At 42.4% G+C, this 20592-nt stretch overlaps 1 protein-coding gene and 1 long non-coding RNA gene across 3 annotated transcripts; one reads left to right on the top strand and one right to left on the bottom strand.

Moving 5' to 3' along the window:
- Positions 1-10763: 10763 nt before the first annotated feature.
- LOC121784920 lies at positions 10764-12596 on the top strand. Of its 2 annotated transcripts, XR_006046854.1 has the most exons (5): positions 10764-10853; positions 10949-11021; positions 11311-11603; positions 12095-12306; positions 12387-12596. It is a non-coding gene; the product is annotated as an uncharacterized LOC121784920 (long non-coding RNA). The 2 variants fall into 2 exon arrangements; XR_006046853.1 differs by having other exon boundaries at positions 12095-12596.
- Positions 12597-12728: 132 nt separating this feature from the next.
- Positions 12729-16891, bottom strand: LOC121784916 (glycerophosphodiester phosphodiesterase GDPDL4-like). Its single transcript, XM_042183189.1, has 9 exons — positions 16661-16891; positions 16089-16382; positions 15102-15217; positions 14524-15022; positions 14398-14436; positions 14039-14323; positions 13815-13954; positions 13268-13739; positions 12729-13187 (listed from the first exon to the last, which is right to left on the bottom strand). The coding sequence occupies exons 1-9, from the start codon at positions 16755-16757 to the stop codon at positions 12892-12894; spliced, it is 2238 nt and encodes a 745-aa protein (XP_042039123.1). The 5' UTR covers positions 16758-16891; the 3' UTR covers positions 12729-12891.
- Positions 16892-20592: the final 3701 nt, after the last annotated feature.

Here is a 20592-nt window from a genome sequence, read left to right as displayed (position 1 = left end):
GAAAATAAAAAAAATATTACAATTAATTACTACCTAGTTAATGAATTAACTACTAAAATAGAAAAAACGAATTAAATTTATAGACAAATGTGAATTAATAATGAGAAAATTAATAACATAATGAAATAAATTAGTTATGAAAAATACATAAAAGAATTAGAGTGAACTGCACCAAAAGGCCCTGACTTTTCGCCTTGTAACATCAGAGGCCCTTAACTTTTAAAAATACCACCACAGGGATCTGACAAAACATATAATCACAAATCGTGTATATTTTGCCATTTTTCGGACGAAAATGCCCAAATGGGGTGAAGGGCAGTTTAGACCTTTTGATTGCATTAGGCTGCACCCCTATGACTGCATTTGCAGGTGCGGTCTTGTCAAGCACCTGTGTAATCATAATTCCATTTATATTTTTCAATTCTGTTTCATTATTTCTTCCCTCCATTTTCGTTTCATCTACCCCTTTCAAGTTCTACTCAAATTCTGATGTCCCTCTCAAAACAGTATACGCGATTTTACCTTCTTCGGCATCGGGCAATTTAGGGGATTCCATATCTTCGCCAGCCGTTCGGGATCTCGAATTTAGTGGATTTCATCTGGATTTTGCTGAATTTAGGGTATCAAAGAGGGGTTTAGGCGATTTCCGTTGGAATTTTATTTTGCAATTGTTGGTTGATTTTTTTTGGTTGTATGGTTACTGTCGGGCATTTGAAAATTATTTTTGCAATTCTTGGTCGATTTGATTTTTGTATTGTCGAACTGAATTCAGGTCGTTACGCAATGTCTTCTTCTTCTTCTTCTCAATCGTTCGGCTCAAGCTTCAATTGGAATTGGCCTCGTCCAGAAATTGTGAAGTGTAATCACGATCTTGAGGCCGAGCTCATTACATCTAGGACGGCTGCTAACCCGGGTAGACGTTACTATCGCTGCCCTATATGGAAGGTTAAAACCATGTATTTTGATCGTGTTGTCCATTAATTTTGTTGGCATAAAGATTAATGAGAAATTATTATGCAGGACGATGACTGCAAGTTTTTTCGATGGTTTGATGCGAGTCTATCCCCAAGTCAAGACAGTTATTTTCAGAGAGTGAAACTTGAGCGAGACCAATTCGAAGCTGAACTTCGAAGCAAATCTCTACTCGAAGGTGTGCTGCACGAGAAATTGCGCTTGAAAACCATGGAGTTTGAAGACTTGAAGCTACAACCGGGTATGAAAACTGAAGAGTGTGACGCATTGGCGGTGAAAATTGGTCAGATGGCAACAACTCTCCGACACTTAAAAATCACAATCTTGTTCTTATGTATTGTAATTTTTCTACTGTTATAACAATGCTATGTCGTGTTCACTCCGTGGTTCATTTCTGAAATCACAAACTGAAATCCTGATCGACTACGCTTTGCTTTGTTGCTATTCATTTATGTCTGAAAGCACGAATGAGGTTACACAACTATGACTGAAATCACAAACCATGTACACAAATGAATACTACCAAACTGAAATCACAAATGAAGTTACTCAAATATGATTGAAATCACAAACCATGTACACAAATGAATACTACCAAACTGAAATCACAAATGAAGTTACTCAAATATGATTGAAATCACAAACCATGTACACAAATGAATACTACCAAACTATCACTGAAATCACAAATGAAGTTACTCAAATATGATTGAAATCACAAAGCGACGTACGCTATCCACAAAAATACCACCACCAAAATTTTTCCACAGAACTTTACTTCCACCAAAATACTAGTCTGTTACAAAATAGTCTGTACCATACAAATCATACTATTCATATCATCACTGACACAAATTGTTCAACCCATCCGAAACAAACCAACGTTAATAAGTAAAGGCCATCAATCTTGATCACCGCGGCGGCCGCATCTCTGAGGATGAGTCCTTGTCCGACTGCTTGGTCTCGGATTCGAAACATTAGGCTACAACAATTAATAGTGTAGTAAGTATACATGCTTAAGTACTGTGTACAATTACATAATATAGTTGCATATGCTTACTGCATAGTACCTCTTGGCGTTGGGGATTGTTTGACGATTCAGGTAAAGTACTGTCACCATGTTCACGCGAAGTCTCCCCAACCTGAGAACGGGCATCTGTCCGAGGATCATTGCTGCATGTCCTCCTATTATGACCTTCTAGACCGCACCGACGACATTTCATCACGAAGGTGCGACGCAATGACTCACCTCCATCTGCATGAAGACGAATCTGGGGCTCCTCACGTCTCAGTTTCTTCGGCCTACCACGCTGTCGCTTTGACCTCGGGGGCGCCATTTCCACTGAACCATCCGCAGTACTCTTCGGCCAACTGGCTACCCCATTGATGGGGTAGAGGACATTCTCGTACAGCATGATCATTGTTGACTTCAAATATTATCGGGAAACGAATCGCGTCACGTCGTCTCCATTCTTGGTGATAGTTGCGATAGCATGCGTGCACGGGATTCCTGTTAGCTGCCACAATCTGCAAGAACAAGTAAAATCGCGCATGTTGACAACATATTGGCCAGACGGCCCAGACACTTGGTACGAAGACTGTCCGTTCCATGTAGCCCTCCACGATGAAGCCCTTGCGAACCACTTATCAACAAACTCCTTGATAACAGGCGGGACTACGTGATCGTAGCTTTTGATCCATTGGCCTCTGATCTGAATTCTTTCCATTTGACTTGTTCGAATGTCCTCCAACATGCTGATAATTACTTTCTCGCGAGCCAATGCAATCTTCGAATTGAATGTCTCACAGATGTTGTTCAGGATCACATCACAACAAGTGTGTAGAGAGAAAAAGGCCTTGACCCACTTTTCTTTGGGAGCTACTCCAGAAAGCCACTGGTGTGCACTGAGATATTCGGTTTGCAAAGCATCCATCAAAGCCACATACTGTTCGAGGGTGGTACTCGAGGCAATCTCCCACAACTGGTCTTTGAAATCTTCACCAACAAATCTCTTCTTAAAATTGTTGTATATGTGCTGAACACAAAAGCGATGCTCGCTTTGTGGGAATTCCTCAGCAAGCAACTTTGCAAGGCCCTGATGCAACACAACAATACATTACCACAAAATCACAGTTCAGTACATAATTTATTAAACAAATTACAAATAAAAGTAAATCACATATCACGTACATGATAAAATATTGGAATAACGGATGACCTACCTTTTGTTGGTCAGACATGAACACATAACGTGGCCCATTTGCATGCAAGTTTAGGTCATCGGCCAAGTACTCCACGAACCACTTCCACTGGACATAACTCTCGGCCCCAGTCACCGCCCAAGCAATCGGCCACCAGCCATTGTTGGGATCAATCCCCATTGCTGTCATTAGCTGGCCTTTGTACATCCCTCGCAAGAAACAAGCGTCGAAGAAGATAATCGGGCGACATAACTCCTTCCATCCTTTTTTCAGTGGCCCTAGACAGCAGTAAAACCTCATGAATGCTGGATTCATGGTGCGTCCGCTCCAATTCGGCTTTATAGTAGAACAAGTGTCTGTATTGGGACGCCGCACAGCCGAAAATGCCGTCCACTGCGTGCTCTCTGGCCCGATATGCCTTCATCCTACCTATCTTCAGGCCAAAATCTTCATCGACGCATTGCCGTATAGCTGCAAGCGGAATATGAGGGTTAGCTTTGATCTTCTCCATATAACGCTCCCCTAGCCACTTGGCCGTCAGCCACTTCGAATCCAATACTTGAGAGCATGTATGCGCGTGATCGCGTTGCATATTCAACACTACATAATCATGACCATTGTGTATTTCGTGCTTTCTCAAGTACACATACCAATCACATCCTTGCCCTTTACAAATCACACGAATTTTGTCGCCGTCGTTTCTTTTCACGTGCACCCGCCTTCTTGACATTATTGCGTACTGCCTCAACACGTCATAAAAGAAATCTCTGTGCTTAAAAACATCACCAGGCTTCCACACGGGAAGCTCATTTCTGACGAACTTGAACGGGGTAAACTTTATGCCATTCTTCTTCAATGCCTCCAAACCCTCCAAATCCTGAAGGTTATCAACATCTTGTAGCTCGTCCGCAAGTTCTTCCTCGAAAAGTGGATTGTTTGTCATGGTCCTCTTGTTCACATAAGGCGAAAACTTCCTCCGTCGTTTTTCCCCTGACCCCCCTGACCCCGCTGACCCCCCTGACTCATGCTCACCCGGCTGGGTTTCACCTTCAGGATAGACTTCGCCATCACCCGGCTGCTGTACATTCTATGGGTTCTGTCTCGCTTCTTGTTGTTGGAAAATGGATTCGTAATATGAGGTGAAAAGCTGCTCATCTCGGCACATGTTTGCCAACGAGATAAAATGGTCCAACTCATCATCTTCATTATCAGTCGGCGGTCCCTCATTATGTAGATGGCAGCCATCCGGAATGTACTCAAACGGCGGCTCCTGAGGTTCTACTCCAAGACCATCATGTACTTCCGGTCCATCATGCACTTCAGGCACAACATGCACTTCGGGACCATCATGCACTTCCTGTCCACCGTGTTCCATGGATGGAGGTTCAAGTCCGGACATTATCAATTCATCCGGAATCTCCTCGATAATGGGTGCTTCCGACTGCACTTGACGTTGAGCTTCGGCTGAAAAATCCAGGGTCGGTTTGTACACATTATCGTCAACATGTTGAACATCTTCACTATGAGAAGATTGTCCCATCTGCTTTAACATAAATTCACAAATTAACACCATGCATACAATCATAAATCACAACTCAATTACAATAGGTTAGGTATGCACTAACCTCAGCCACGCTATCAACAGGGTCTACAATTGCATCGGTTTCATGATGCCCAATATGAACAAATTATGAAATCACATATGAATACCAAACATAAACAACAAATTACAAACATGTACCACCGCCGTGTACTAACCTCTGCATGGCTAACCTGTTCACAAGTGTCTTCAACCTCAGCCTCAGGTTGTATACCGTGTTCACCATGGCTAACCTGTTCATTAACGTCTTCAACCTCAACCTCAACCTCAACCTCATGTTGTACACCGTGTTCACCATGGCTAACCTGTTCATTAACGTCTTCAACCTCAACCCCAACCTCATGTTGTACACCGTGTTCACCATGGCTAACTTGTTCATTAACGTCTTCTACCTCAACCTCAACTCCACATTCGCATTCATGGACATCTCCTTGTCCAACAACACCAACCACTGGTTCATTCCCTTCAACATCAAACACAACAGTTTCTGCTTGCTCTGCACTACATGATGCAAATGCATCCATCAAATTCTTACGAGCAGCCTCCTCTTGCCTCTTCCATTCGCGATGTTTGTCTTCTAAACTCGTGGTCAAATACTCTTCAAACTCAAGATCCCTAGGGTACCACTCAAGCAACAGTAATGGTGCCGATGGTTTCCTCTGCTCCTCCTGGTGTTGTTTCTTCCTTTTTGGTTTACTCTTCGGCACAATTGGGTTCGGTTCGTCAAGTTCTTCAATGACCACAGTGGGTTTTTTACTAGCATTCACAAATTTTAGCAACTCCTCCGCTTCTTCAGCAAGGCGGCCGCCTGTGTTATCTCGACAACATATATGTGAACTAGCTTTGTGCTAGTAGCCGCGACTTTGAGAAAAGGACTCAGATGTGCATCGTCAATTATGGGCAACAATGGGCCTCCTATTTCCACGCCACTACAACCAGCACTGTACGTTGGATGAACATAATAGAACTCACATATGAGGTTCCTATTGTAACCCAACCGCACTACCATGCCTGCCAGATCTACGAAATCGAACTGACGAATCCAGCAATAGTCAAAGAATGTCAATTGCCCCCCAACATACTTCTTCTTTCCATTGATTTCGAAGATTGACCCCTCCGTGATGAAAACCGACGGAAAACATCCCGGGATGGTCCCCTGTTATGGTTTGTACAGAGTTAGCAAACGTCCAAATTTAAACCAACTTTTTTCACATATAAAGTCCTAAATCACAGTCCAAACAATTTCCCAAACGAGGACATCAAAACAGTTTCACAAATCAACCAATTTTCAGAGCCCTAAATCACAATCAAAAACCTTGAAACCAATTTTAAATTTGAACTTACTATATTCTTCTTCCGGATAGAAGAAATCAAGCAGAGGATCGCGAATGCTCCACGTTTCTGGGTCTACGTCGATTATCTCCGGTCCCCGACCCCTTCTACTGTGTCTAGGTGATACCGGAGGTGATTGTGACGAAGACGATAGCGTCGCCGGCTTCTTTTTTCGCCTAGAAGAACTACGAGCGGAGGACGCTCCAGCAGCACTTCGTCTCCGTTTTGGAGCCATTGATGAAAAGGATTAAAATGGCGTGAAAGGCAGAGGCGATAGGCAGAGGCTAATTATTTTGGCGAAATGGCAAATTGATGAAGTGAAGGTGGAATTGGAGGGAAAAAATATAGAGAAGCCTGGCGAAATATTTTGGAATGGCAAAAATTTGTGAAATTTCAATGCAGGTCCGATTGCAATTCATGCGTGTGAAAATAATAGGGACAACAAGCAATACAACCTGTCACACCAATTGCAATTCGATATCCCGTCAACAGCGCTGCAGCTGACACAACACTGACGGCCATGCAAAAGCCCGATTTTGCCCTTACATGCCCTGAGGTTCTAATGGTCCGAAAAAACACGATTTGTGATTATATGTTTTGTCAGATCCCTGTAGTGGTATTTTTAAAAGTTAGGGGCCTCTGATGTTACAAGGCGAAAAGTCAGGGCCCTTTGGTGCAGTTCACTCAAAGAATTAAATTAGAGCATCTGTAACGCAAGGGGCCGGGCCGCATCTCGCGAGTCCCGGCCCGTCCCGAGCATTGCACGGAGGAGAGTCACGGCCCAGGCCCGTCCCGGGGCCGCGTTCCCAGCCTGTCGCGCGTCCCGCGTCCCGGCCTGGGACGGCGTTGCACGGTGACGGGCCGCAACTGTAGAGTCCCGGCCCAGCGTTACACGCTCCTCGGGCCGGGCCGCAACCAATTTTTTTTTTTAAATTCGAAATTTTTTTCTATAAATACTACTCCATTTTCATACACATTCAACTTCATATTCAACTTCAAATCTCTTCCTAGAATTCGAAAAAATGCCTCCACGTCAAAGAATATTCGAAGATCAAATGTCCCGGTCGTTAGCAGAGGCGCTACCGGCAATCCAAGAAGAAATCAACAACGAAGTTGAACGCTACCAAGCTGTTATTCAAGCTTGGAACGAACAACAAACCCGGGTACCTCGTACCCGGATGTATATTCACCGAGACCGTGAACAAGCTGCCTTGCGGCTTTTCACAGATTATTTCTCTAGAGATCCGCGATGGAGTGATCAGATGTTCCGTCGCCGGTTCCGGATGCGGAGGCCGTTGTTCCTACGCATTGTCAACGCAGTTGTAGCTCGTGACCCGTATTTCTGCCAAACTACCGATGCTGTGGGCCGGGAAAGTATATCGACATTGCAGAAATGCACGTCTGCCATTCATCAACTCGCTTACGAAACTACATCAGATATGTTCGATGAGTATCTCCATGTAAGCGAGCCTACTGGCCGGGAGTCCCTCGCTAGATTATGTCGGGCAGTCGTCGAAGCATTCAAGGATACGTACTTGCGAAAGCCAACGACCGACGACGTTAGGAAGTTGGTTGACATGCACGAGCGGGCACACAGCTTCCCGGGGATGCTTGGAAGCATCGACTGTATGCACTGGCAGTGGAAGAATTGTCCAACGGCTTGGAGAGGACAATACACTAGCGGGCACAAGGGCACACATCCCACGATTGTGTTGGAGGCCGTTGCCTATTGCAGATTGTGGATTTGGCATGCCTACTTTGGTGTCGCGGGGTCCAACAACGACCTCAATGTGTTGAACGAGTCTCCATTGTTCAACGACTTGTGTGCTGGGCGAGCACCGAACGTAGAGTTCACGGCCAACCACCGAGTATGGGGTACTATCTGGCAGACGGGATCTACCCTCGATGGCCCGTGTTCGTGAAGACTATCACAGCTCCGACAACCGATCGGAGGGCAATGTTTGCCCAAAGGCAAGAGGCGGCTCGGAAAGATGTCGAGCATGCATTCGGAGTCCTCCAAGCGCGGTGGGCTATCGTGAAGGGAGCGGCCCGTGGTTGGCAGCGATCAAACATCGCCGACACAATGTATGCATGTATCATAATGCATAACATGATCGTTGAGGACGAGCAAGATAACGTCACTTTGTGGAGCGATGATCCGCTAGCCAGCACCGGGAGCAACTACGTTGTCACCTAGCCGCCCGTGCAGGGCCTTCCTCACGACATCCGCAATGTCATGGCCCGTTCAGCTGCGATGCGCCAAGAGGAACAACACACTCGCCTCCAAGCCGATCTAATCGAAGAAATTTGGACTCGCACCAATGTTTTCCAGAATTGACGTTATGTTTTTATGTATTTTATTTTCAGTTTTAAAATTTCTATGTTGTAATTTTGCAGTATTCGATGAAATTAAATTTTCCGTGTTATAAATTTCCAGCGTTTTTTATTTTACGAGTTAAATAGGTTGGAGTTGTGAATAGTGTCATTTATTAGTTGCGGCCTGGGCCGCAACCTGCAGGGTTACAGCAGTTGGGGCCTAGGCCGCAACTGTAGAGGAATGATGACGTGAAGGGGACTTGGGGCCGGAAATGGGGACGGGGTTAATGATGCTCTTAGTTACAAAAGCTAGAAAATCAACGAAAGCTCACACAATAAGTCATTAGAGCATCCACTATAACACGCCCGCGGCTATAGCCGCGTTTAGGGCGGAAGCGGGGCGCCTTATAGTGGCGGAGTTGTCCGCCCCGGAGGTGGACGCGGCGAGGGGGAAGGGAGGCGGCGGACGCGGGATAGCCGCGTGCGGGGCGAGGACGCGGCGATGGAGCTATAGCCGCGCCTATAGGCGCGGCGCCTATAGTGTAACGAGGAAGAAGCCGCGGCTATTCGGCGCGAATTTTTTATTTTTTTTTACATTTCAATTCACCTATAAATACACCCCACTCCATTCATTATTTTCACACCATTCAAACACAACATCTATACAAATTTCTCTCACTACAATTTGGGGTCGGAAATGAACAATTTGTGGAGAGACAACTGGAATGCTCTGATTCAACAGGTGCAACAGGATGTAGCGGCCCGTTTGGCGGAGGATGCGGAGGATCCGATCCCTCGCACCATTACTCATCGGCGGACAATCCCACGAGACCACGTCGGTGCTCACCAACGTTTAATGTATGATTACTTCGTGGATAACCCCCGTTATCCACCCGAGATATTCCGCCGGAGATTCAGGATGTCGCAGCGGCTGTTCAACTATATTGCGACGAATTTGGCGGAGCGTTACCGGTGCTTCACCCTCCGGCGTGATGCGTCTGGCCGGATCGGGCTGTCCACACAACAGAAGTGCACCGCTGCAATCCGACAGCTTGCCTACGCTGGACCAGCGGACATGTTCGATGAATACCTACAAATGGGTGAGACGACTAGCCTCACGGTGCTTAGGCAGTTCTGTAAGGGGATCCGAGAAATTTTCGGTGGGGAGTTTCTACGGAAGCCCAACCCGGATGAGTGTCAGCGCCTACTTGATATGCACGGGTCGGTGCACGGCTTCCCCAGAATGTTAGGAAGCATCGATTGCATGCATTGGGAGTGGAAGAACTGCCCTGTGGCATGGAAAGGCCAGTTCACTACTGGACTCAAAAGCAAACATCCAACGATGATACTGGAAGCCGTGGCAGACTACCGTCTGAAGATCTGGCATGCGTATTTCGGCGTGGCAGGTTCGAACAACGACATCAATGTTCTTCAGTCGTCGCCTCTCTTCAACGAGGAGTGCCGGGGGGAGGGGCCAGAAATCAGCTTCGTAGCCAACGGTACGCAGTATAGTAGGGGCTACTATTTGGCAGATGGAATATATCCGCGGTGGCCCGTATTCGTGAAGACTGTCCGCCAACCGGTAGGACCGAAGAAACAATATTTTGCGCGCAAACAAGAGAGTGCTAGGAAGGACGTTGAGCAGGCTTTTGGTGTCCTCCAATCGCGGTGGGCTATTATACGGTGTCCGGCACGAGTTTGGCACGAAGATGATGTCGCGAATATTATGTTAGCCTGTATCATATTGCATAATATGATAATAGAAGATGAAGGATTTGCGGCAGAGCGATGGGCGCCGGAAGAGGGTGCAAGTACAAGTCACGGTGTCGCCTCCGCGCCGATCCAGTTGGGCGTACCACGGAGCAATGAATATTTGATCCAACGCTTCGCTGATATGCGCAGGACCACATCACATAACACACTGCAGGCCGATTTGATTGAAGAAGTATGGGCACGTAGGGGAGGTAGTGGCGTTGTGTAAACTTGGTAGTGATTTGTACTAGATTCAATGTAGTGTGTGATTTTAATTTTAATTTAGTGTGTAATTCTAATTTTAATTTGTATTTTTATTTTTATTTTTAATTCGTATAGTCGGCCTTTCTTAATCCACTAATTAGAGCCCGATAAATTTGTTAATAATTATTTGATATATTATAAAATGAAAGTTGATTATAAAATTTTGGGGCTATTGTAGTTGTCCACTATAGTGGCGGAAATATAATTTTGGGGCTATGGATAAAAAATTAGGGCTATAGACAAAAAATTGGGCGGGGCTATTGGGCATGTCCACCTTATAGTGGACACCCTTAGGAGGAAATTGAGCAAAACTAATAATGGGGCCAAAAAACTGGAATGAGACTGAGGGGAGTAGGGTTTTGAGAAGAGGAATTGCCTATCTGCAGGCATTCTGATCGCCATTCATCAATCATGGGTAAATGTTTTCACTCTTCCGTTTGCATTGCTTCCTTGTGTTTGATACACCCTAGCTACGATCTAAATTGTGATGTAAATGTTGCATGTTGACAGGTATTTCTCGGGATTCTATGCACAAGAGGCGTGCCACTCGAGGAAAGAAGAAGGCTTGAAGGAAGAAATGAAAGTAATCATTGCCTTCTCACTTTCTTATTCTCGAATTCGATGCTTCAGTTTCACAATTTTGTTCTACACTCAATTTCTGATTTTTATGCTCAATCACGTTCGCCTTCTGACTATTGTTTTCAAATTTTCAGATTCTATTTTTTTCATTTGGCTAGCACAAAACTAGAATGTTTAATTCCATTGAATGTTCATCTTGTTTTGAGTAATTTTAGTGAGTTGTTTATTCAGAATGCACGCTGATTTAGAATTGTTTATTGTGCAACTGTTTAATTGGTTGGTTGTGTTTTTAGGTTGAGCTCGGCAGACAACCTGCAAACGCGAAGGTCTAGTAACAAGACAGTTTGCAGGGTCAGAGTTCGTGGAGGCAATGTGAAGTGGCGCGCTGAGGCTGGACACAGGAAACTACTCTTGGGGGAGTGATGCTGTCACGTATTCTGGATGTCGTTTATAATGCATCCAACAATGACTCTGGTTAAGGTGCCATTGTTTAAGTGGAACCCGTCCCTTCAAGCAGTGGTATCTTCAGCATTATGGAGCTGAAATTGGTCGTAAGAAGAAGACTGCTGCAAAGAAGGAAGGAGAGGTAGAAACCGTAGAATTTCTTTTTCTTTATTTTTGCAATGCATACTGAACTGAAGTGTCATGTTTCCTTTATACTATATTGCTTAGTTTGCGATGCATAATAATACCGACCTTCTGGTTTAGTGGTTAAACTTGGGAGTATCGTGAAGTTCATTGTGGTCAGACCTGGCCTACTTTTGGTACATTTATTATCGGACAGAAAAATTTGCCAAAGAAATAGTATCTTAAATTTGTTTTAATGGAGTACTATATGAAGCTGGCCATTTATTTTCCAAAGAAAAGAATACCAAATAAGTTGCATTCTCCCTCACCTTTTCTGATCAAATTTAGTCTTCCCTTATATTTTGTCTCAGGTTTTAGTTTCATCAACTGCATTCTAATCAAAAAGATCCTTGGTGAAATTGGGTGTTACACTGTTATGTCCTTTGTAAAAGCACTTTGTGACCTTCAAAATGGCAAGATTGTTTAAGGTGGATTGATTTTCTTTTATAGGTGTGACCTTGAATCATGTAAATTGCTCGTTTTCACTGGATTTCGGAGGCTGAGACTGCTGTGACTGAAGAGGCGAAGAAGAGCAACCATGTCCTAAGAAAACTAGAAAAACGTCAGCAAGACCGTAAAATTGACCAACATATTGAGGAACAATTTGGTGGTGGCCGGCTGTTTATCTCCTCTCGCCCAGGACAGTGTGGACGATGTGATGGGTATGTAATAACACTACACCTATAGATCATATGGTATGGTATCTGATCTGATATGGCAATGGATGTGTCTGTTTTTTCAGTTATATTTTAGAGGGAAAGGAGTTGTAGTTTTACATGAAGAAACTTCAGAAAAAGAAGGGAGTTTCCAACTGAACATCAGTGACATGATTTCTGAATGAAATTTCAACTTAGTATGATTGAAAAAGCTTATTGGTTTACCTTGTTTATACTTGTTAAAATGGATGAAATTGTGTTGCTTTTCCTAGCCTTATTTTAGAATATCAAGGATTACAACCAACATAAACATACTATGTATATCACTATGCATATTTATAAATAGTTTGGTCTCAGAAAATGCTCAACATGGGGTGATAAAAAGCAGTAGCCCCCATATTGAGCAAACAACAGTGACACTTTTATAATGAATATCAATACACAAATTATATATTGTGCAAAAAATAGCATCTCCAAAAAGAATGAAAATACCTACAACAATGCAATCTCTCAAGCTCAATATATAGTAGTCAAGGAGACTTGCGATTATAAACATCACAAAATGATGGGAAACATATTTAGCTATCGACATCAGCACAATACAAGAGCTGCAAGAAGAAGAGACATGCCACTGAGGATGGCATTTCCCACCAGCGTAGGCTGCCCGTTGGGTGCAACAGGGCCCGATGCTGTTGAGCTACTGCCAGTGTTGTTGGTTGGAACCCTGATTGGCGGCAGGGGAGGCTCAATCACACTCTCATCTGTAAGAATGGGGTTAGGAGCCTCTGCCGGAGGCATAGCTTGACTCGACATAAGTGCAATTAGGCCACCAGTGGCGACTGGTAACATGTATGGCGGAAATTTTTCATACCCTAAACATCGGTTTCCTGCAGGTCAAGTTTGATGTGTAAGTAACAACAAAAACCTCTTATATAGTTGTAAGCATTTATAAGGCAGTGAGACTCACTTTTGTATCTTGCAACAGTAGCAGGGAAGTCAGTTATGACACCGTTAACAGAGTAATAACCGACGTGAGAGTTAACCTCCAGATATGGATCAGAGAGGAAATCCCAAGGCTGAGACAGAAACTCATTTTGGAAAAGTTGCACATAAACTGAAAGACCGAAGCCTTGGAGTTTTGAAACTATTGTTGTATCATGAGAGAGGAAGAACTTGTCAGTAGGATAGACTGATTCTTTGGTGAGGACGACAGAGCTTGCGAATTTCTTTATCTCTGAAATGGTGGAGTTCAAGATATCACTAACGTCGTCCTTAATCAGGTAAACAAGCTCATAGTCACTGCTACGCTTAAACTTTGACAGCACGGCGCTGTCACTGGATCTTATCATAATCTTCTTATTCAACCCGACTTTGCTTAGAGTATCCAAAACCACATCAGTCACACCTAAACTTTGGTTTGCAGCCAGATACGCAGCGTTCTGCAAGAACAAGAATATGCTTTACAGAAACCAACAACCACGAAACGAAGAATACGATGATGTAATGTAACTCACCTCAATGCTGATTATGACACCACTGACTGCAGATGTATTTGCGTACGCCAAAAAGTCCGATAGTTGCATGTAGTTGCCATCATTTTTGGACTTTGGATTCCGGAAAATTGAATAATTCGAATAAGGGTTGTAAATAGCAGCTGTATTGAAACAAATATTAGCATATACAGAAAAGACCTTGTCTTCAACTACATGATGGAGTATCACTTTAGTATTAGACTTACGTCGTAAGGTGCTGATTTCGGTCCATGTGAGATTATAGGTGAAAATTCCTTTAACTATGCCAAGTTGTGGATTATCTGCTGCCCTGTTGGTGAAACTGGATTGAGAAGCAGTTGTTCTATCCCTGAGGTTGATGGATCCCAAGCAAAAAGGTATCCCCTCACTCGTTATTTGAACAGGGCAATCGAGTATATCTGCACCATCTGATACAGCCTTTTCGTACGCCTTATCAGTACAACCGGGATAGTCTCCACTTGCTCCCTCGTTCGTGATGGCCAAAACCTTTGCTGCATCTCAAATTTGGCAACATCAAAGAGGTGTAAGTAATTCAAGTGAAACTAATGACAAGAATTGTCCTAACCTTTGGCAGAATCATTTTTGCTCATGTGGGAATAGCAATCTGCAACAGAACATGTGAGAGTTTTTATTCCAATAGTGGAAGTAGAAATGTGAAGTGAAAGAAGACAAAATGTATAATGTTACGCACCGATAGACGCTGATGCAGTCATTGGGAAGTCGGAGATGATACCATCAACAGAAAATTTGGAATTATCGATGAAGGCGAGATACTCAGCCACAGGATCATAGCTGTAGTTATATGGTAAAATGGCATCGTTTGCGAAATTATACGCAAAAACTTGAAGACCTGCTGCATGAGCATCAGTAACGATAGTTCTGGCTTGCTGCAAATATAGGTTGTCCACTGGAATTATGTACTTCTTTGGAACAATAATTCCAGTAGAAAATGTTTTAATGAATGTAAGATTGTTTAAAAGTGAGGCATAAGTTTGGTTTGTTGTTGGCTCCACTTGATCAGGCTCCAGAAACTGGAAGATAAGCTTAGTCGGGCCGGTTCTAAACCGTGATGCAATGCTCCTCAAGAAACCTACCTCCGGTGATGAAATGCAGTTAATAATGGAGCGTTTGGATGCAGTAATGATGTAATCCCGGATACTGTGGTTATGTTGGGTGAAGAATGCATCATGCTGCACATGAAAGAAAAGGGTGATTGATGAGTGATGAGGAAATATCAAATGTTGATATTGAACATGAATGTATTTGTACCGGTACACTTAACCACAATCCAGGTGGTTTTATTTGTGACACTAAATCTTCAACACTAACAATCTGATTCACGGAGGCATCGAAATTGGGAGCCCGGGAATAGATCCTCTGTTTTACTGAAGAAAAGATGGAGTGAGACTGACAGATGATTTGTAAATGTTAAGGTTCCATTCGTTATGCGGAACTGAAATTATAATTCTATGGAATATAACTGAAATTAGAATTCAAATCCAAATCTAATGTTCGGTAGAATGAAGTAATTCATACATATTGAATTTGAAGAAATTGTGCAAAACACATGCACTACACACATCCACTAAATACACACTGCACATACACACACTGCACACAGCGCGCACTAACACACACTGCACACAGATACATAGCACACACAATACACATTGCACACAACACATACACTACACCACACACTACATGCAAACATTTATAGAGCGTGCGCACAACATGTGTCCGTGCAATGTGCATGCACTATGTGCGCGTGTGTACTGTGTGTGTTAGTGCGTGTATTTGTTGTCTATGTGTCCGCTGTGTGTATGTATAGTGCAGTGCGTGTGTTCGCTGTGTGTAGTGTGTGCTAGCAAGTGAACTGTGAAGGTATGTAATATTATACTCCATCCGTCCCTGAAAAGTATGAATTATTTTCTTTTTAGTCCGTCCCTAAAAAGTATGAACTTTCTATTTTTGAAAACTTATTTCTCTCTAATGGAATGAGACTCATTCTTCACTAACAATATTTCTCATACTTTACCAATTATGCACTAAAACACGTGTCAAACCAAATGTTCATACTTTTTAGGGATAAGGGACGAAGGGAGTAACTATTTGGAATTCCAAGCATCTATTTCTGTATATCTAATTCAAATTGTGGAATTCAATTTTGAATCCAAATATTTTTATCATGCGAAACACAGTATTTGTAATTGAACGGTCCAATTCCAATTCCGGTAATAATTGATAACAACTTACTATTGACGGGTAGTAGATCCTTGAGGGTGAAATCGATGGAGAACCATCCTGGAGTCGAGACAGAGTTGACAAGATAGGTTTTGCGTCCCTTCGGATAGAGAAGATCAATGTCGGAAGCATTTTCGAGCCTGATGTCCGGAAAGCAAATTCCAGCTCCATCCTTCGTAAGCTGAACATCGCACCACACCATCGAATCCGCCATCCCAAGCTGCGCTGCCAAAGCATACGCGTTGAAACTAGAGTCCGGAAGTACCCCCGAATATCCACCTCTTGCTATCACCACAGGCTGCTTTCCTGCAAACAGATTAATTACAGAATCGTCGTCTGCACATTAATTTGATATTGAATTTATCTAATGTGGGATGTGTTTGCAACTCAATAATAACAAACTCCCTTCAATATCATCATTATTACCAAACAATAAAAACTTTACATACCAAAACACACAGATTTAACTTCACTACCACTACAACTTTTATCTTTTACTAGTTAATACTATCAATTTTCCCAATGAATGAATGAATGAATCAAGAATTCCCATAATTTGCAAAAAACAACAAGTTAAATGTTACCGGTAAGTGTCTGCCAGAGACGGCGAGATCTCTGGGAAGAAACCAATGCGGCGGAGGAGCAGAGCAAGAGAAAGCACAAGGGGCTGAGCTTCCACATTGATCTGCTTTTGCTTTTGAGTGACAAGTTATCTCGGGAAATGAATAATTTAGAGGCGGAGGAGGAAGAGAGAGAAAGATAAAGAGAAAGAGAGATGGTTTGTAGTTTATCTGATAGCACGTTCTGGTAGAGCCTTATAATGGCAATTTATGAATGATGTAGATGAGTTCATTAATTTGTTACTACAATGCAGAGTTAATGGAGTACTTTAATTTTCTTTTTCTTTTTTTGTCTGATTGCGGCTTCGTTGACGGCTTCTTCGCCCAAGTCTGCACTTGTATGGCTTCACCTTTGGTCTGTTCATGCAAATTGGATCATTTTTCTTAGGGACAAAAAAGGTGATTCGCTCATCCCAGGCGCCCCCATAACCCGGCCCGACATCGCTATGGAGGGGTTCAAACACGGTACCTCAGCGGCCCATTAGGTGGGAGGAACTTACACTGGTAACCAGCACACAAGGAGCCACCACAGTGGTGAAACTCCCACACTGCGGCTGCCAGCATTCGATCCTGTCTGCTTAGGGACAATCTACCACCCAGGAACCAATTGGATCATTTTTCTTATTTTATGGGTTAAGGGGAGAAAACTAAGAGAAATAAAATAAATTAGAGATAAATATATTTTTATTTTTAGTAATTTACCCGTACTTCATTAATTATTCATTTTTGTCATTTTCATCTTTCTCTCATTAATTGTCCATTTTCATTTTTTTGCGATAAATAGTAATACTCAATCTGCTCACATTTTTTTGTAAAACTAATATATAAAAGTGAGATTCATATTCAACTAACTTTTTTTAACTCACTTTCCTTTGCATTTTCTTTAAACTCGTGCCGGAACAAAAGTGGATATATTAAGTGCCAGATGGAGTAATAGATCATCTTGGTTAGGATAAACATAAAAGGAAAATGAGTCATCTTCGATGGGACGGATGGAGTATCTACGTAATAATGCTTATTAAATATACTTTCTATCACATCCACCAAAAATAATTTTGATTGTACGCTAAATGAATTTTAGTACTACAAAATTTGATAAAATAAAAAAAGATAAAGAAAAAATGAATATACTATTGTTAGTTTATAAAATAAGACTTACTATTTCAATAAAAAAAACTTATGATAAATAGATAAAAGTTAATTTGGCGGGCGTTTTAAAATAGAAAAATAGAGCTTCGGAAATAATAAGGGTCTTAAAAAATATTCTGATGCGTACAATATCTAAATACTCTAAGAAAAATAATGACGTGACTTTAAAATAAGAAAAATAATGACGTGACTTTAAAAATATTAAATCACCTGAGCTGTAATATGGTGCGGAAATTTGAGCATTCAAAACCAAAAAAATGGGTACCACCTAGATTTAAAAATGAATCCGTTATGTAGTGTTTTAAGTTAGGTCATTTCTGAAGGAAAAACTAATACGAAAAACATTGAAATAGAAAATACTAATAATTAACTTCTGTTTTATGTCTTTTGCTACCTTAAATCTTGGCGACTTTCTATTTCAGAAACATCCATACAGTTATTCTTCTTGGTTAATGAGCATTAGAATTCCAAGAATAGAACATTAATAATGTCTAGTTCCAATAGTAATCTTGTTCCAAGGCATATTTATTGTTGTATCTCAAGAGTCCCCAACACCCCTATAAATATATGGGTGTTGGGTATCATATTCAATCAATCCAATACAACAATCTTCTCTACAATAATCTGTTTTAACGTAGTATCAGAGCAAGATTTCGATCCTAATTTTTTTTTAGAACTTAGAGACGTTCTCATCATCGTTCCATACCCCCTCAACCCCTTGACTAAAAAAATCAGCCCCTACCACCACACATTCCCACTAGAATCCTTAATCTCAAAACCCCACTTCAAATTTTATCTACCTTAACCAGTGTCCCTCCAGCCTTATCTCTTGAACCTCGAATTTTTGGATGCTCCGTGTTTGTTCATGTCCCGAAACACGAGCGAACGAAATTAGCCCCTTGTGCGATTAAATGTGTTTTCATTGGGTATGAGATCAATCAAAAGGGATATAGATGCTACAATCCACAAAACCGACAAGTTATCACCACGATGAACTGTAATTTCCTAGAAACATACTTCTTTTACAACACCCAACTTACCAGTCAGGAGGAGAGGGAAATAAACGAGGTATCGAATGTTGACATGCTAAGCTGGATGCCTATGTCCCATGATCATAACCCCAATGAAGGTCAACCCGAGCCAACTACTTCTGTCGCCGAGCAGGTCTTAAACACAAATCAACCTGCGGAACAAATTGTCGCCCCAACATCTCCCCATCCGATATCCGAGGTAAATAATTCCATTGAGAACTCTGTTACTATTACTACTAACAATATAGTTACAGAAGATGAAGAGAGAGAGATCATGATGAGGATACTGGACAGTATATTTTGCTACCTCGGAGTACTCGGGGAATTCCACCCAAACGATATTCTCCGAAAAAGACAGGCGGAAGACAGTCAAGATATCCGGTGGGTAGTGTGGCAAAAGCAAACTTGACAAAACTGGCCAGAGCATTTGAGGCAGCTCTATATGGAGAAGAAGAAATCCCACAGACAGTAAGAGAAGCTCTGAAAATCAAACACTAGAGAGAAGCGATGATGGTCGAATTAAAAGCCTTGGAGAGAAACAAGACTTGGAAGAAATGTCGACTGCCAAAATGAAAACGTATTGTTGGCTGCAGATGGGTCTTTACGATCAAACGAAGGTCAGGCGGAACTATCGAGAGATACAAGGCCCGTCTTGTAGCTAAAGGATATACTCAAACCTATGGGGTGGACTACTCTGAAACATTCTCACCAGTGGCAAAGATGAATAGGGTTCGAGTGCTGCTCTCCATTGCAGCAAACAAAGACTGGCCCCTACACTAGTTAGATGTGACTAATGCATTCCTGCATGGTGAGCTAAGAAAGGAAGTTTACATGGAAGCTCCTCCAGGATTTGAGAATGACTTTGAAGACGGGGAAGTCTGTCAACTGAAGAAAACCCTGTATGGGTTAAAACAATCTGCGAGAGCATGGTTCGGGAGTTTCACAGAGGCAATGAAGAAATACGACTATCAGCAGAGTAATGCAGATCACACTCTATTTCTGAAAAGGCGAGGGGATAAAATCTCATGCCTAATAATCTATGTCGATGATATGATCATCACATGAGATGATTCTGAAGAGATAGAGCAGCTAAAAAAGAATCTAGCGACAGAGTTCGAAATGAAGGATTTGGGAACACTCAAATATTTTCTGGGCATTGAAGTTCTGAGATCGAGAGAAGGGATCTTCATCAATCAGAAAAAATACACTTTGGATCTTCTAGCAGAGTCTGGCATGATGGAATGCAAGCCAGCAGACACGCCAATTGTCATTAACCATGGTCTCCAAATTACAGAAGGAGCCCAACTTGCAGACCGAGTGAGGTATCAAAGGTTAGTAGGGAAATTAATCTACTTGTCACACACTAGACCAGATATCGCATATGCAGTGAGTGTAATAAGTCAGTTTATGCACCGATCCCAAAACGACCACCTTGAAGCAGCATTAAGAGTTATCCGATACCTCAAAGGAACCTTTGATCATGGAATTATGTTAAAGAAGAATGGACATTTGGAGATTCATGGTTATACGGATGCCGACTGGGCTGGAAACCCAGTGGATAGAAAATCCACTTCTGGGTACTTTACATTTGTTGGGGGAAACCTAGTCACTTGGAAGAGCAAGAAACAAAAGGTCGTAGCATTATCAAGTGCAGAGGCAGAATTAAGAGGGATCAGAAATGGTTTGACAGAGATACTGTGGCTTAGAAGATTGATG

This window comes from Salvia splendens, chromosome 21 (genome assembly GCF_004379255.2).
Source record: "Salvia splendens isolate huo1 chromosome 21, SspV2, whole genome shotgun sequence".
Lineage (NCBI taxonomy): Eukaryota > Viridiplantae > Streptophyta > Magnoliopsida > Lamiales > Lamiaceae > Salvia > Salvia splendens.
This window is presented reverse-complemented; position numbering and strand designations above follow the sequence as displayed.